The sequence below is a fragment of the Pezoporus occidentalis genome, unplaced genomic scaffold (genome assembly GCF_034315485.1).
Source record: "Pezoporus occidentalis ecotype Australia unplaced genomic scaffold, CSIRO_AGI_Poc_V1 ctg357, whole genome shotgun sequence".
Taxonomy (NCBI): domain Eukaryota; kingdom Metazoa; phylum Chordata; class Aves; order Psittaciformes; family Psittacidae; genus Pezoporus; species Pezoporus occidentalis.
The window spans coordinates 62,934-80,278 of NW_026915560.1; the positions used below are offsets into that span (position 1 = coordinate 62,934).

A 17,345-nucleotide genomic window follows, 5' to 3' on the forward strand; every position below is an offset into this window, starting at 1 on the left:
GATAAAGTTGCAGACCCCCCCAGCACCCCTAAGAACCTCCCTAGGCCCCTGCAATGTGGCTTTAGGCACTCGGCCCCTCTAGTGCTGCAGTTGAGCTGAGGGAGGACACAGGGTGGGAGGAAGGGGAAGGATTAAAGCCAAGGGATTCCAACATGGAAAACCCAGGGATGAGCAAAAGGGTGGGGGCGTTTACCCTCCTCATCCTCGCTGCCAGCACGGGATGAAGGTGGGGAAGGACAGGCTGGAGCTGGGGTGGGGGGAACATAAAGCAAATGAAGGGGGGAAGAGGCAAAAGAGCATGGGGACCAGGCACTGGAGCCGCAGCTCAGGCGCGGGCCCCCTCGTGCCGTGCGCGGGGCCGGCGCTGGGGGGGCGCTGCCGGCGGCCGGGGTTGGGCCATGGGGGGTGGCTGCAGTCGTGATCCTGCTCCCGGCCTCCGGGTGCGCTGCAAGGGAAGAGACTCAGTGAGGGATGGATGTGACCCCGCTGCAGCAGCGCTGCTGCAGCCCTGTGCATCCCATCACCCCAGCTCTGGTGCCCTGGTGCTGGCGCAGTTACCTCTCGTGCTGGCTGTGGGGGGTGGCTGCCGGTGTCCCCCGTGGGTCCCTCTGCTGCGGCCGGGGGCTTCTTGGTGCCCGTGCTCAGGCTGGTGGCAGTGGTTGGACCTGGGGGGGCTGCAGTGTCCCCGGGGCTGCCAAGGGCTGCGGCTGTGAGTGAGCTGCACCGGGACCGCGTGGAGTAACTGTTCTTGGGGTGGGAAACTGCAAGGAAGAGCCCTGGGGTCAGTGCTGGAGGTGGGACATGGAGCATCCACCCTCCAGCAGCAGAAGTAGGAAAGGGGGGAGTGGCACCTCCCTCACCTTGGCCGAAGGCAGCGATGCTCCTCTTGAGTGCATCCAGGTCGCAAGAGAACCGCGCCACCCGGCCCAGGTCCTCATCATACTTGCGCTCACTCACAAAGTGCTGCTCATGAGAGGCAGAGCACGAGGTTAGGAGAGGAAATTGAGAGGAAACGTTGCCACGAGTGGGAACCTGCGCTGGGAGCTGCTCAGGGGCACTGGGAAGGGGGTGGCAATGGTCACTTCTGGGAACCATTTCTGCTCCATGCAACCACCCCCAATCCATGGCACAATCCCTTCTCCATGGAACCATCCCCAGTCCATACAGTTGGCACAGCCCCAGTCTCTGGACACTCAGAGAGGAGCTGGTTTCTTGCTGCACTAATCCTGTTCTAGGGCTGGTGTTTTACAGACCTCCAGTACCTAAAGGGACTACAGGAGACCTGGAGAAGCGCTTTGACAAGGAATGCAGGGACAGGACAAGGGGAATGTCTAACCTGCCAGAGGGGAGATGGAGGTGGGATCTTATGAGGAAGTTCTTCCCAATGAGGGTGGTGGGACATGGAATGGGTTGTATGGAGAAGCTGTGGCTGCCCCATCCCTGGCAGTGTTTAAGGCCAGGCTGGACTAGTGGAATGTGGCCCTGCCTGACTGGAGCTGGAGGAGCTTTAAGGTCATTTCATCCCAACCCATTCCACGGTTCTGATCTACAAACGAAGGGCTTTAAATGAAGGTGTCCCCAGGGGAACAACCCCCTCCTGGTGGGTCTGAGCAGGAACCTGATGTGGGTGCTCTCACCTTGATGTCAGCCCGGAGCTCCACCAGCTGCTCCTCAGACATCCTCACAGCCACATCCGTCATCTTCTTCAGTGCCTCTGCCTTCCTCTGCCGGCTGCCCAGGATCTCCACTGGGAACACAGCATGGCTCAGCACCACACCAGGACCAGCACTGCACCAGTATCAGGCTCTCCTGAGCCCCCTCTTCCCACCCATGCACCAGCAGCACTGGGAAAGCCCTTTTCATCCATCCTCGATCATGGAGCTCTTTGGGAATAGCACCCCGATGGAGGCTCAACCAAGGCATAGGGCAGGTGGTAGCAGGGGCAAGTCGTGCTACGGACAGGCTTTGGCTGGGAATGGAGCCAGAATGTGGGAATAAGGGGGATAGGAGGTAATTCAATGGAATCCTGGTGCTGGGGGTCCCTCCAGCAGCACCCACAGCTCTTGTAGGGGAGAACAAGGGGCTTACTTGCTTCTGCTTTCACTTTGTCCATCTCGGCCAGCAACGCCACCTCCCGATCCATAAGGCTAGAATGACAGGGAGAAATGGAGCATTAAACAAAGGCTGGTGCCATCCCACGGCAGGAGACTGGAGGACGGTGGCAGGAGCGAGCTGGGATCGGCGGCATTCTGAACAGCCTCTGAGCACCATTGGAAAGGGGAGAGGGAGCTGTGGGGCTTTTTCCCGCTGGGCTCCTTCCCTGAGGAAAACAGGGAACAACATGGAAAAGAGGAGCTTAAAATACAAGAGGAGTGGGATGAGCAGCAGATCCCTGCAGAGCTGTATCCACAGCATCTTCAGCTCTGCTCATCCCAAGGTTCCTCCCGCACAACCTGGGCATGTTGAGAGCTGGGAAGGTGCTTATTGTGAATGCTGTTTCTTGGGAATGGGATTTCTTGGAGCCACCACCTGAATGCAAATCAAGGCACATCTGAATGCAGGCTCCCACTCCTGCTCCATGAGGCGGGATCAATGGAAGCAATTCCCTCTGAGCAGGAGCTCTGACATTTACCTGCTTGTGGAGATTTATGGCCCATCCAGCTCCTGCTCTGAGCAGGACTGGTGCCACCAGGAGCACAGCCAGGGCCTGGCCTGGGGCAGGGACACAGAGCTGGGCAGAGCCAGCATCCGCTTGGGATGGAGCCTCCGTTCCTGCTGCCGACCCATAGGGAAGCACATCCTGGTCCCTCTCTGCTGCCACAGTCCCCTCACAGGGGGGCTTTGAAGATGTTTAAGCAGCGCACAGGGAAGCACAAAGGCTCCGGGTGGGATTTCCCTGCTGGGATCCTTTCCAGCCCCATTGCCATCCAGCCCACAGCACCTTGTCCATAGGGAAGGTGAAGGTTGGGAACACCAGGAGGCCTCAAGGCTCAGCAGGACCAGAAAGGGCAGCCCTGACAGCCAGAGGTTAAAGCAGCCCAGGCTTTGCTGCTCCAATGCCCTGTTCCAGCTGAACAAACCTGCTTCCAGGTCTGCCTTTGGCAGGAAGCCACCCAGAGGCCATGGGCTCTGCTGTGGGGTTTAAAGATCCACTTCATCCTCCTCTGGGTCATGGAGGGGGAAGCAGCATGGAAAAGCCCATTAAAGAAGGTGAAAGTGCTGGAGGGCAGCAAAGGGAATGTTTCCCTTCTCCCTGGGCAGTAGTTCCTAGGGTGTTTGCTGAGGGAGGCTCCTCTGGGCTGGCACCCCCCTCCCTGCTCCCGGAACTGTGTCCTGCTCAGAGCTGGGGCTCTCTCAGCGTGACGTGAGTGTTCCACTGGTAAAGGTGAGGAGCTGCCCATGGTGGCTTGGAGACACCAAGAACACCCTTAACCTGACCTATGGGGCTGGGGGAGGCTCCTCAGGTGAAACATCACCTCGAAACAGAGCCAGGAGCTGGGCTGAGAATGGGGCACGATGGTCCCTGGTGGTGCTGCACCCCCAGCATATCCATGTCTCCCTACACTGAGGATCTCAAGGAGCAGGGTTTGCTCCTCACAGCCACATGCAAGCTCCAGCGCAGGGTGAGCACCAGGCTGACAGCTCCTCACACCTCCTGCATCCACAATGATTCTGTCAGACACAAGCCCCAGCTCAGCAGAGCCTCAAATCCCACCTCACAACGAGCTTAGCCTATGTGCCAGCTCCTCAGCACCCTCACAGGGAAGGATTCCTTCCTAAGAAGCCATCTCAATCTCCCCTCTGGCAGGTTAAAGCCATTCCTTTTGTCCTGCCCCTCCATTCCTTATCCAAAGCCCCTCTCCAGGTTTCCTGTAGCCCCTTTAGGCACTGGAGCTGCTCTAAGGTCTCCCTTGGAGCCCAGCTCTCAGCCTGGCTCCATGACAGAGCTGCTTCAGCCCTTGGAAAGCTGCAGTTTTATCCCAGGTGGATCTTCCCAAAGCTGGAACACCCGGATCTATCCCTGCATGAAACTCACCTGCTCTGCAGCTCGGCAAAGACCTGCTTCATCTTCTTGATGGAAGCATCCATCTCCTCCTTCACCACCACCCGGTACCGTGCCAGTGACACAGTGCAGCGCTGTAGATCCTTCACTGACTTCTCAATGTTGGAGCCTACCAAGAGACAGAGCGAGCTCGAGCCTTGTCCTCCCAGCAGGGACCAGCTACCCATGGCATTTCCTCTCCTCTAAACACCAGGCATGACCTGGGTTAAAATCTCCCTTCCCCAGGAGGCTTCCAGCACTTCCTCCTGTGGCAGTGATATCCCTCCATGTTACCCAATCCCCAAGAGAAACCAAATGCATTTGTGGTAGGGACCCGCTCCAAAGGCCACCCACCCAACACCAAATGATGCTTTGCATGGAGGGAATTCTCTTGGAAAGGAAGATGAAGGCTCTTCCCTTGCAAGGATGGTTCTGGCCCCACAGTGAGCCCCTTGCCCAGCTCTCTGGAGCTCATTGCCCTGCCAAGCTGCATTAACCCCACTCCTGACAGCATCCCTGTGTGGGAGGAGGACAAGGACACCACCTCATGTCCCTGCACTGAACAGAACCACAGCGGGGTCTGCGGTGCCTCCTGTCCCCAGTGGTGCCTGTAACAGCTCAGCTGTGCAGAAAGCACATGGCGAGGGGGGGACAGGGGCAGAGGCGGTGGCTGTCACCTCTGCTGACAGGATGTGCCCAACATGTGGCCTTTCTCACCCAAATGAGAGACAGGCTGGAGGTGCTTCGAGGAGCGACCCAGCCCCGCTCACACCCGCTGTGCTGCTGCAGGCACTGGAACTAAACTGCTGCCACAGGTCCTGCTGCACGGGAGGAGCAGAGGGAGAGAAGGGGGGCAGGGTGCAATGAGCTGCCCAGAGGCAAAAAGGGTGCTCGCTCACATTAAAATCAATGTCCAGTGGGCTCAGCACTGTCTGACAGTGCTGCCGTGGCACAGACACAGCGAGAGCCTGGCCTGCAGCAACCTGCTCTGGCACCTGGGGGGGCAGAGACAGCAATGGGAGAGCAGAGCTGACATTGGGGGTGCAGAGCTGGCAATGATGGGGCAGAGCTGGCAATGGTGGGGCAGAGCCTCCGGTCTTACCCAGCTTCCTGTTGGCAGGAGACAGGGTCATGTCCTCGAGGTGGGTTGCAGACAGGGAGGCAGGAGTGGAGTGGCTCAGTGCTGACCTGGACAGAGACCTGCCTGTGCTCCGGTGCTCAGGCCGCTGCCTGAGGGATGAAGGGCTCTGGGAAGGATGCAGGGTGAGCGATTGTGTGTCAAAGTCTGCTATCCCATTCGCTAGGTCAGGCACTGCTGTAGGAAAGCACACTGCTTTAAAGGGGGAGTCTGTGAGGGTGGCAGAGCACTGTCCGCCACAACCACCACAAGCAAACCAAAGCAGAGACCAGCCCCTCGGAGCTGAGCTGGCCTCCAAGGTTGCAGGAGACAGCTCCTCTGCTTTGGGAACACGCAGTGCTCATCTCATAGAACCAGGGAATGGGTTGGAAGAGACCTTAAAGCTCATCCAGTTCCAACCCCCTGCCACGGGCAGGGACACCTTCCACTAGAGCAACTTGCTCCAAGACCCTGTGTCCAACCTGGCCTTGAACACTGCCAGGGATGGGGCAGCCATAGCTCCCTCACAGGGAAGAGCTTCTGCCTAAGAGCTCATCTTAATCTCCCCTCTGGCAGGTTAATGCCATTCCCCTTGGCCTGTCCCTACAGGCCCTTGTCCAAACCCCCACTCCTTTAGGTACTGGAGCTGCTCTAAGGTCTGCCCTTAAGGAGCCTTAAGGGGCTGAATCAGCCCAGCTCTCAGCCTGTCTTCAGCAGGCTCCTGAAGTGCTCCCTGGGCACTGACCTGCTCGGGGTGGCCCTGCTGGGCACTCACACTCCTCCAGCTCCCTGGCATCAATGGAGAGCGCATCCAGACCCTCGCTGAGTGAATCCATGGACTCGGTGTCATGGGCACAGCCGTTGACATGGAATCCGTTCATCCCGCCCTTCCCGGCGCTTCCCAGTGCCTCCTCCCCGCTGGATGCTGGTTTCCCTGGCTCCGGGAGGCCGCTGGGCTCTGCCTGTGGCTTGGGTTTGGGTTTCTTCTTCTTGTTCTGAGGATTGGAAATCACACCACAAAAAGGGGGAAAAGCATTAAGTGTAATTCCTGAAGGGAATTCTGCCTGCAGAAAGGAGCTGAATTAAAGCCTTTAGAGCCCAAGGGGCTCCCAGTCCCGGGCACAGCAGAGGGGATTGACTCCACAGTGAACACAGATCCAGCAGTATTAAGGCACAAAGCACCAAGAGCAGCACCCTGGTTATCACACAGCAGCTGTCATGATGGGAAGCACTGGGGAGCACCCAGGGGTGCTGTACTGCGGTGCTGTACCAGGGTGCTGTGCCTACCCTCCTCTCCTCCCCCAGCACAGGCCACACAGCCACGATTCCTCTCTGCCCTCCCCACCCTCCCCACCTCACGCTGCTGCTCTTCATGTATTCAAAGGAGCCCTTTTGAATAATGATGATTTGACTCCTGGTCCTGGCGGATTCAGGCATTAGAATATCAAATGTGGGCACTTTGCAGAGCTCCATTTAACCCTTTTGCTGAGCAAACACCCCCAAAAGCTGCTCTGACAAAGAAATCCACATCCTCTGAGCTCAGCCCCAAACGTGACTGCTCAGCTCTGCTGCCAAACACAGCAACGTGCCTGGAGTGAGTTACAGCAGAGCTCTGCAGGGACCAGGGGACCTGACCCACATCTCCCCCACGCCGTGGGTCAGTAGAATGAAGCAGCAGTGAGGACAGGAGCCCAGAGCCTTTGCTTTGGATGCTGGGCCTGACAAGTACAGCAAATGCAAATGTGGTTGATGCTGGGTACAACTGGCTCTGTAAATCACTGCCCCTGCAGTCAGGCTCTGCTAACCCACAGCTACAGCAACACCACACCTGCTCCTTGCCTCTCCTCTGGGTCTGAAGCTCTGAACACAGGGAAATGCTTTGGCAAAGTGCCTTGTGAAAGCATTACCTTTTTCTTGCCTGTTACAGTCCATTCCTTCAGTACTTCACTGGCGTTGCCTGGAACAAAAGGCAGGGGTGAGGCTCTCCCCTGGAACACTCCCCACAGCTCAGGGTCCATGCTTGCAGGGACTGGTTTCAGTTTTGCTTCGGGAATAGGGTTTCTCCCTTTCAACACAGTCCCAAGATTAAAAACCAAGGAAAAGCCACCCCTTCCCTCTGGCTTTGTCCACTGAAGGCTGAGGGAGCTAAGATACTGCTGAGCTCCAGCTCAGCTTCCTGCTGGGCTCTCCCCAGAGACTGCCTGTTAGGAGGCTGCTCACACCTTCTGCAGGCCAGAGGCTGGCAGGGATGGGCAGTGCAGGGTTGAGCAGTGCAGACAGAGCTGCAGAGACCAGCACCGCCACCTCCCCAGGGCAGCAAACGCACCCAGCCAGGCCCAGGCAAAGTTCCTTGTGTACTCCCACTTTGTACACAGGGGCAGGAGCTCCTGCTCTCATCAAACCTCCTGTACCTCAAGAGCCATCAACCGCTTATCTCTGACCCCAGGAACACACCCAGCTAAGGAGGACCCCCGTTAGGTGTCTGTGGATGTGCTGAGCCCCCCAGGCCACCAGCCACAGGTACCTTCCATGAAGGCTTGCACCGTCCTGTCCACACAGTTGTCAAAGTGCTGCAGCACGAGCACAATCTCATTGTTGCTCCTGTTGGGAACGATGGCTCTCACAGCGCTGATCTGCAGGGGACAGAAGGGGACATGGAGAACCTGTGTGCTTCATCCCACCCAAACCAGACCCAGGGACCCCCTCATACACCATTGAGCCTGAGTAAAACCTAGTTTTTGATGGAGTGAGCTCCTGGCCAGCACCATCCTTCCCCTGGGAGAGATGGAGCTTCCCAGCATAGGGCACTTGAGGTTCTCAGCACACACTTACCTTCTCCTTCATGTTTTCAAAGGTTCCTCCCTGGGCCAGCACCGTGTTGGACTGCACATCAAAAACAAAGCCAGATGGATCTGCAGAGGGAAAGCAAAGGGAAAGGCTCTTCTGAGCACCAGGCACCAGAGGTGGGAGCTCAGCTCCAAGCTGCTGCTTTGCCAAGAGCCTACAAGTGAAGGACCAGGTTCTGCCCAGCCAGGTAGAACCCGCTTTGCCAATGCCCTCCTAACCCTAAACTGATCCAGAGTCAGCTCTGGGTCAGATTAACCAACCATGGAGCAAAGGAGCTTGCTGGCGCAGAGCTGCTCCCACTCTGTGTCCATACTCATCCCGGCCCAGCACTAAGGAGTTAAGAGCAGCCTGGGAGCCTGGAGCAGTGGTTAAGAGTCCCCTCCACCTGCAGATACAAATGGCAAGCAGACTGATAAATGGGCTGGAAGATCCAGCAGCTTATGTTCCTGCCAGCCACAATCTCCAAGGTAATGCTTAAATGTTCCAGGAGAGACCCATAACAGAGACAGGCATCATGCCAGCTCCAAGACTCACCAGTGGGGCACATAAATCTGAGCCCCACACGAGCTCTTGTGTCACAGGGGCTGCAGGAAAGGGATCCTACAACACAACATGCTTCCAAGCAGTGGCTCACTGCTGGGGAGGGTTCTCTTGCACCCTGATGCCTCGAGCCCTGCGTGGAGCTGGGGAGAAACCGGAGGAAGCTCCTCGGGTGGCTCTGGGGAACACCAGGGGAGGGATATGTCCATAGGGCCGCTATTCCCAGCTGCTGATCCATGTTTTTCCCCCCACCTCCTCTAAATAAGGAGGATGCGCTTCCGAGCCACCCCACTGACTTTCAGAGACATTGATGTAGCATTTAAAACAGCTGCCTCCAAGCCCTGCCAGAGCCGAGCACAATGGAAAGGTCAGGCTCTTGTGAGGCTACACACAAGCAGATCAATCCTTCCTCGTCCATCCTTCCCCAGGAGCACAATTCCCTCCAGCTTCCCAGGCCCAAAGTCCTGACTTCCAGCCCTTCATCTTCTCAGTGGCTTTGCCAGCACTGAGAACAGCGATCTTCCCTCAAAATCTCTGTGGAGCTGCCTCCAAGGATGTAGGAGCAGGGAAAATGAAGCTCTGCCCATCCTGAGCCGCTCCATTGCAGCAGCTTCGCTTCCACTTGGCTCTTCCAGGGCAGGAGCTCAGCCCCAGTCCTGTGGATGGGAAGGTGTTTGGCCCGCACAAACCCACCTGTCACTGCCCCTGAGCACCCATAAACAGGGCTCCGCTGTGACGCTGGGGATATGCAGGAAGGATGGAATGTTAAACACCGGCACCGGGGCCATCAACACATCTGAATCCCATCCCATGGGATAGGAGAGCCTCCTGACCAAAGCTCAGGCTCTGTGTCCATCAGGCTGATCCCTCTGCATTACCCTACACACACACACTGAGCCCCAGGGATGGTGCCCGTAGTCCCCACTGCTTCCCTGCTCCCACTGCACCCTCCAGGCACACAGGTGGGAAGAATCCCTTCATCCCAAAGCATTTCCTCATGTGTTGCAGAGCTATTTATTGGAGTAACCAATACAGGACCCTTTCAGCTCCCCTGGGACCAGGAGCCAGCCTTTGCTCTATGAAACACTCCATCAGCTCTTATGGAAACTCCTCTAAGCCCCCAAGAGCAGCTTCAACCGGAATTTCTCCCACATTTGGGGTTTTGTGGCTCTGGCCAAAACTCTCCCAAAGACCTGTCACTATTCCAAGATTCCTGCTTTCCAGCCAGTGAAACAGCTCCTCGGTGCACCCCTGGGAGCAGGAGCCCAGCTGCTGCTTCCCTCGGGACCTGCCGTGCCCAAAGTGTGGCTGGATGTGACCTGACCGCTTTACAGATGCAGCCGCTTTCCTCCTCTGCACAGATCTGATGAGTAAAGAGTGAGTAACCTCCAGCAGCACCGAGCCCTGTGCAGCTGCACCACTCAGAGCTGAGCTGTTTGTTCATTGCTGTGCTCATGGCACTGCTGGACCAGGGAGGCTCCCATCCCTTCCACTACTGCTGCATTATTCAAAGTGGGCCTGGCTGGCTCCTCTCTCCCAACACCTCCTCCAGTCCTTTGTTCGGCTGCCAAGGGGCTTTGTTCCGCTTCCAGAACAAGCCATTCCTTACCTGAGCAGCAGCAACACTCCCTGGCAGAGGGCTGGGAATCGCTCCTTGCCTGCATTAACATTCCAAAGCAGCAGGAAAGTGGTCATTGGCAATTCAAGGCCAGGCAGGAGGCTTGGTTTAACCCTCACTTCCCCTCATGGCCTGGTGCTGGAGAGCAGCAAGACAAAGCCTTGAGCATCCTGCTCTGTGTCACGGTCCACATCCCTTCACTTTCCTTCAGGAGCCCTCCACGTGTTTGCTCCATGCTGCTCTGCCCCACAGCACCCAGTGCTGCTCTCCTTCAGCCAGACCCCCAAGATCAGCTTCCCACGATCCCTCTCCCTGTTCCCCACCAGGACCCATTATTCCCCTCCTGTTCCTCCCATTTACCTCTTGCCAGGCTCCGTTCCCAGCATCATTCCATCTTCCTCATGCTCCTGAAGCTTCCAGGAGCACAAGGAACAACCAGCACCTTCCAAACCTGCTCTCACATCATCCTACCCAGTTGCCACTGCTGCTGCTCAAGGCTCTGAACCCAGCAGGGCTGGGCTGTTCGAGGACACAGCTCCTCAGGTAGGCAGCATTGCTATGGAGAACAAAAGCTGCTCGGATGCAGATGATGGGAATTGTCAGCCCCATTCCCTTCAGTTATTAACTAGGAGCCAGTTCAAATAGAAGGAGAAGCCACAAACCTCCTTGCTCCCCCCAGCACCGCACACTGGGATTAATTCTCCACTCGGGGACAAAGCTCACCCGTCCCCGGAATACACTGCCTGGCGCAGGCGCAGCTTTCCCAGAGGAACAGGCAAACCAGGGAGGACAAAGCAAGGAGAAAAGCCGCTCCCAGCCTGCTTCTTGTCCTCTTCCACAGGGGAAAGGGATTGAAGGAGGTCAAGTTTGGATCAGGGAGCTGAGCTTGCCCATCCCAAGTTTCCCAATTGGATTCCTGGCAGGACAAGAAGGGCCAAGGCAGGAGAGGGGGGACAAGGGCTGCAGCTTGAATAGGGTCTAGTTTTGGTAAAGCTGATCCCATAAGGAACCCATAATTCCTCATGAGGGACCCAGAATTCCCTGTGAGGGACCTGGAATTCCTCACGAGGGACTCATAATTCCTCATGAGGGACCTCCCGGGTTCCCCAAGCCCTGGGGCCAGAAGGCATCAACTGGGGACCCCAGTCCAATGCATCCAACAGGCTCTGCAGCCCTGCTGTATCCTGGTTTTCCTCTCCCATCTGCACCCGTCATGTCCCAGTGGGATTCAGGAAGATGATCCCTGTTCAGCCATACATGAAATGCTGCTGAAGCTGTCACCAGGAGGCTCGGAGCTGTCACCACGGAGGTGACAAGGAGCTGCAGCAGCTCTGATGGGGACCCAGCAAACCCAATTAACTCCTTCCCTAATGGAGAGCTTAGGAATCACTGGTGCCCATTGCAGCATTCCATGGCTCTTACCTCTGGTGTTTTGCTTCCTAGACATTTCCAGGCACACGGGAAGGGGGAAATGCCAACAGCAGCAGTATCCTCGCCCCCGAGCAATGGATCCGAGCGGGAACCAGCAGGGGTCTGGGATGGGATGGTCAAACGGGGTCTGGGGTAGCAGCTGCAACCACGGCGCTTCCTGGGAAGAGGAGCTCCTGGTCAGGAAGGCTTCCCTGGGAAAGGGAAAGTCTCAGGATCTGGAAAGGAAAGAAATGGGAATATCAAGGAAGGAAAGGGTTGAAGCGATGCTGAGGACACCCCAGGCTTCTTGGAACCACCTTAGGAAGGGAATCAGTGTCAAGCAGGGAAAGGGAGGGGTGTGAAACAGCACCAGGATCCAGGTGCAATTCCAACAGGCTCCATTCCAAGCTGCTTTAAACCAGTGCCTAAGGAGAGAGGGATAAAGCCCCCAGAACAGCAGCATTCCCATAAGTTTTTCAATGCTTTTTCCCTGCTTAATCCAAGCAAGCTGGAGCCCAAACCTGCCCTGTCCATGTGGAATTACAGCATTCCCTGTGCCAGCCCTGACTGAGGGAGGCAGTGAGAGGCCACTGACAAGTTAAACAAAGAACAAGAGGATCCACAAGGTAAGGAAACAATGGAAGGGGAGGATCTGGCCCTGCACAAAGTCTCAAAGCTGGAAGCAAAATGGGAAAAATAGGGAAAAACAGGGAAAAGCCATCCCCAAACACTGGCCATTGGATGTGAGGACTGCAGTGAGGCTCCTGGCCCATAGGAACTGGCCTCAGTGCGGCAGGTTCAGCCCCAGGGTCCAAACCCAGACATTCCCATCATTGGGGTTTTATTTACTCCAGAGTTGTTTCAAATCCCTGCCCCTGAAAATCCAAATCCCAGAGCACAGAAAGGGATTTTTACCTGCCAAGAATCCCAGAACATTCCCAGTTAAATCCTTTCAGTCCTTCAGAGGCACCAAATCCCCCCCCGGGAAACACCGTGGCCATTCAGCTCTGCTCCAGCTGGAAATTCCATGGGGGATCAGGCACAGCTCAGAGCTCAGTCCGAGTAGTTTCACTTCCCACTGTGCCCGCACCGGGAACGGCTCTGGAGGCGGGAGTTAAGGGCGGGTGGGGAAGGTGCCTGTGACACCGGAGCTCCATACCTGATCCCAGGCAGAAAAGCCAATCCCAAAGCACTTTAGCAGCCCAGAAAGGGAGTTTTCCCTGTTCCAAAGGGGAAAACTAAATAGCGCTGAAGTCCTGTGGTGGGAACAAACATAGAACAGGCTTGGAATTACTCCTTGGCAAGCTGGATTCCAAGCATGGGAGTGATACCAGGCTGGCAACCAAAGCCTACAGGGATGCGGGGATGGGAAGATGCAGCCCATGGAAAGAGCCCCCTGTTACCAACACAGGAAAAGTTCAGCAGATCCTATTGGAAACAAACGTTCCCATTAACAGCACAACCAGTGGCTCCTTTGGGAAGAGGGAAAAGCTCCAGTGCTTTAGAGACAGCAGGAAAGAGCCAGGTTCGGAATCACAAACGGCAGCTGCTCCCGCTCCAGCAGCCGACTTGTGGAGCTCAACAGCTCCCTATGGAAGGGAAAGGGATGAAAAGGGAGCAGTTTGTCTGGATTTGGGGTTAGGAGGCTATGGAAGAGCTTTTTGCTGGGAAATGGGGAATTATGACAGGGAATGTGCTGCCAGAGGGCGTTCACATCCACACTGTGCAGCAGTGCCTGGCTCTGGGGTTCAGCAGCCACTTCCCTTCCCGGTTTTTATCTCCATGGAGCTCATCCAGAGCCATTCCAGGAGCCATTCCCAAAGGACGTCCCAGAGGAGAAGTGCTCCAGGGTGTAACTGAGCACTGTGAATACAACCCCATTGTCCAAGCCTCCGGCAGCTCGGGCATGCAGGAGCTTCCTGAGCTCTGAATCCCTCCTGTAGGATATTAACTCCATTCCCAGCCTGGGCCAGCTCCAGAAGGGATGGTTCCACTGGGGATACTGGGATTTATTCTACCTGCCATAGGACACAGGAAGTTTTAGCAGCAAATCCCAGTTCACACACACACCTGTTCCAACAGAGCCTCCATCCTTCCTGCTCCAAGAACTTTTCTTCCCTGAAACAGGCCACGGATCATTCCCATTGGAACCCCACATCCACGAGCAGGGAATTGCAACCTGGGGATGGGGTTTTATCCCCTCAAACCCTTTCTCAAAGCTCCTTCCAGCAAACACCAGCCGGATTGGAGCAAGGTGCCAGCACAAAGCAGCCTTTCCCTTTGGATGGGACCTTTCCTGCTGCTGGAGGAACGACTGGGAATGATACAACAACAAGAACCATTTGAGGATGAATCAAATCAGGTTCTCAATATCCCTCATGGATTTGGGGAAGGCGGTTCCTGGTGTTTCCTTGGGAAGGAGCATGAAGCTGGGAGGTAACAGGCTGTATCCCGATTAAATCCCCACTTTCCATGTCCCTGCTCCCCTTGCACTATGCCCAGGCATTTGCAATTCCCAAACATCCCCCTCTCAGCCTTCACTGGGCAGCACTTAGGTGCATAAAGGAGGAACAGGATGGATTCCTGATGGGAAAACACGAGAGAACACCGGGATACATCCCAATGGTGCTTCCCAGCACTGGGATCCAGCTTCCAAGCACCTGAACAAGGAGCAGAGTGGGGTCTGTGCTCCTTGGGCAGGATTCCTGCTGGGATGCTGTGGCCACACTCAGATTCCACAAAGTGGGAATCACTGGTGGGATCAAGATCCTCCATACCCTTAGAGAGACGTGGAAACACTGCTCCCCATGGCTGGAAATAGGGGTTGGAGAGGGGATCACTGCTCCCCATAGAGGGGAGGGGCTGGAGGGGGGGGATCATCCCCATCACCCCCCCCTTACCCTCATAACCACCCCCAAAGCCGCTCCCGCCACCCCCCACGGCCGCCCCACCGAGGCCTCCCCGGCCCCAGAACCGGCTCAGGGCCCACACGGTCCCGGTGCCGCCCCCCCTCACCTCAGGCCGTCCGATGCACCGGGAGGGGGGCGGAGGGCCGCGGCCCGGCAGGAGCCCTGAAGCCGCCCCACAACCAATCAGGACGCGGCCACCGCTCGCTAGCCAGTGGCGACGTGGGATCTCCGCAACGCTCCCGCCCTCCGCCAATGAGAGGGGCGAAAGGGCCTACTTAGTCCGCCCCCCTGCTCCGCCAGCCTTTCAGATGCGACGCCGGGGCCGGGCAGAAAGCTTCTGGCCAATGAGAGGGCAGAAGGGAGCAGCGGCGCGAGGAGGGTGGTGCCCCCCCAGCCAATGGAGAAGAGGTCCGGCCGACGTAACGTCGAAAGCCCCGCCCCCTCACGCCGGGAAAGGCGGGACCAACCTCCCCCGAGAGCCAATCGGATCCACGAGGGACGGGACGGGGCGGGGCTGCTGGTGCCGAACGTGGACGGAAACTGCCGAGAGCCACCGCCCTGAGGCGGAAACACCCGAGTGTTCTCCGGGAGCGGCCGAAGGCTGAGCCGGGGCGGGGTGGCGAGCGGTTAAGCTCGGGGTTCGGGGCCCCGCTCCGCCTCAACAGCCCCGGAGCTGCCGGGTGTGCAAGGAACGGCGAGTTCTCCGTGCACAGACAACGTGCAAGGCTTTGCACAAGCCCCGTGTGATGGCTCACCCAAGCCCCCACCCATCCCTGTGGCCCCCCACCCCTCACTCATGGCGCGCTAGAAGGAACAAGGCAGCAGAGAGAGGGAAACTCGTGTTCACGCGCCCCGGCATCACCCCGGGGCTCTCCTGGGCCCTGCCAGCTCCTCGTAGGCCTCCAGCAGCTCGATGAAGCGCCGCTCGGCCTCCTCTGTGCGGTGCCGGTTGTGGTGCGGGTGCCAAAGCTTCACCAGCTCCCGGTAGCTCCGGTGCACGGCCTCGATGGAGGAGCCGGGTGGGAGACCCAAGACCTGCGGGCGAGAGGGGGCTGTGGGGACTTGACCCGCTCCCGGGGCCACAGAAGTACCTCCAGCAGCTGGAGGGGACCCCAGAAAGGGGGTTTGTTCCCCCTAAGGGCATGGAAGCTGTCGAGCCCCATGGACTCTGCAGCCCCCTGCAGCATCCCCCTTCCGCCCGGTACCCAGCGCCGCATCCTGCACCTCAAACGCCCTCCGCTGCTGCTTGCTCCTTTCGGTGCCGGCGCCACATCCCTGCAAGCCTCCAGCAGAGCCCAAGACCTCAGCCAGGAGCCGCCCAGCACGGAGGGGCAGGAGCAGGAGCTCGGTGACCGCACTGGCCAGCGCCAGCGGCCCGCTGAGCCCGCGGCAGGCGGGCGGTGTGGCAAAGGCTACAAGCGCCAGCGCCAGGCGGTAGAGCCGGGCTCGCAGCCGGGGCCGCGAAGCCCCGCGGTGCCGGTAGCCCCGGTGCCGCTGGGCGGCGACGGCAGCGGCCACGCTGATGGGCAACAGCACCAGCACCCGGCGCTGGAACAGGAGGAAGGCGGCTAAGGCTGCGGCCACCGTGCGGGGCGCCTCCGATGTCTGGTCCCCTACCGAGGCCACCAGTTGCACCCCGAGCCCCACGGCCAGGGGCTGCGCCAGCATCGCCGGTACCCCCGGCAGCCCCAGCGCCGCAGCTAGCCCGAAGTACACCCCCACCCACACCTGGCCAGCCAGGTGCAGGGCACTGAGCGCCAGTACAGGCCCGGTGCGGGCCACGGGAGCCCCGTTGGCCATGGCCACCCAGCTCGGGAGGTGCCACACGTCCCAGAGCCAGCTGGCACCAAAGCCACCCAGTGTGAGCATCCAGAGCAGTGCGTGGCTGTCCTGGCCCAGGTAGAGGTGGTGCAACCCCAACGGCCCCCCAAGAGCCCACAGGCCATAGGCCACCAGTAGCTGCTTGGCCATAGTGTGTGTCACCACCCCCACGGGCACTGGCACGGCCGCGGTGTTTGGCACCCTGTGGGGTGGATGGTGCCATTAGGGACCCTCGGGTCGTGCTGTGTTCCCCGCCCGACAGACCCCTCCAGTGGAGTCTTACGTGTCCGTTCAGGACCAGTGCACACTAACATGGCTCCCATGTGCCCACCCACGATAGTGCATCCCCACCCAGCACCCACCGGGCCCACCCAGTGCCCCATAAACCCATCCAGGACCCCGTGAACCCACCCAGGACCCCATGAACACACCCAGGGACCCCTGAGTCCATACAGGACCCCATGAGCCCACCCAGGACCCTCTGAGCCCACCCAGGACCCCATGAACGCACCCATGGCCCATAAGCCCCCCCGACCCCTATCTTGACCCACCTCTCCCCATGGAGCTCCCATGGTGCCACTCCCCCAGTAGACTTTGCCCCACACACCATCAGTCAAAGGGCACTGGCACCGGCAGCAGTGCTGGGACAACGGGTGGGGGGCAGTCCCACAGCAGCGCCACAGGCTTACCCTGGAGGCACCGGGTGCGGGGTGGACTTGAGCCCCCCCTCCCGCCCCCACCCCGTGCAGCCTCTGTTTGCTCAGCGCTGCCGTGTTTGCCGGGATTAACCGGCTGCAGCCTCCAATTTGGGCTCATCCATTATTAACGGCTCCGCAGCGGTCCTGTGCTGGGGGCTCAGCTACGGGGGGGGGTGGGCTGAACCCCCCTAGGCTCAGAATGCCCACAGCAATGCAGCCAATGGATTTTGGGGTGTGTTACCCCACTAAGCACTGGGCTAGGGCTGGGGGGGCCCCCAGCACTGGGGTGGGGGGATGAAAGGCAGGATGCTGGTGGCAATGGGCTGATGTTGTGGTGGAATAG

The 17,345-nt window shown here is 58.4% G+C and overlaps 2 protein-coding genes across 5 annotated transcripts; both read right to left on the reverse strand.

Moving 5' to 3' along the window:
- Positions 1-296: 296 nt before the first annotated feature.
- Positions 297-12,604, reverse strand: SPATS2 (spermatogenesis associated serine rich 2). Of its 3 annotated transcripts, none has more exons than XM_062630565.1 (13): positions 12,490-12,604; positions 11,587-11,752; positions 7,992-8,071; positions 7,684-7,792; positions 7,067-7,116; positions 5,905-6,154; positions 5,145-5,354; positions 4,037-4,172; positions 2,089-2,147; positions 1,638-1,747; positions 861-963; positions 559-761; positions 297-445 (listed from the first exon to the last, which is right to left on the reverse strand). In XM_062630565.1, the coding sequence occupies exons 1-13, from the start codon at positions 12,508-12,510 to the stop codon at positions 326-328; spliced, it is 1,617 nt and encodes a 538-aa protein (XP_062486549.1). In that variant the 5' UTR covers positions 12,511-12,604; the 3' UTR covers positions 297-325. The 3 variants fall into 3 exon arrangements, with proteins under 3 accessions (XP_062486549.1, XP_062486548.1, XP_062486550.1); XM_062630564.1 differs by having other exon boundaries at positions 5,145-5,357; XM_062630566.1 differs by having other exon boundaries at positions 5,145-5,357; positions 11,587-11,810; positions 12,490-12,551.
- A 2,654-nt stretch (positions 12,605-15,258) lies between these two features.
- On the reverse strand, positions 15,259-16,932 carry DNAJC22 (DnaJ heat shock protein family (Hsp40) member C22). 2 transcript variants are annotated; one of them, XM_062630574.1, is made up of 3 exons: positions 16,856-16,932; positions 15,689-16,506; positions 15,259-15,518 (listed from the first exon to the last, which is right to left on the reverse strand). In XM_062630574.1, the coding sequence occupies exons 1-3, from the start codon at positions 16,912-16,914 to the stop codon at positions 15,274-15,276; spliced, it is 1,122 nt and encodes a 373-aa protein (XP_062486558.1). In that variant the 5' UTR covers positions 16,915-16,932; the 3' UTR covers positions 15,259-15,273. The 2 variants fall into 2 exon arrangements, with proteins under 2 accessions (XP_062486558.1, XP_062486559.1); XM_062630575.1 differs by having other exon boundaries at positions 15,310-15,518; positions 15,708-16,506.
- Between the last annotated feature and the right edge of the window lie 413 nt (positions 16,933-17,345).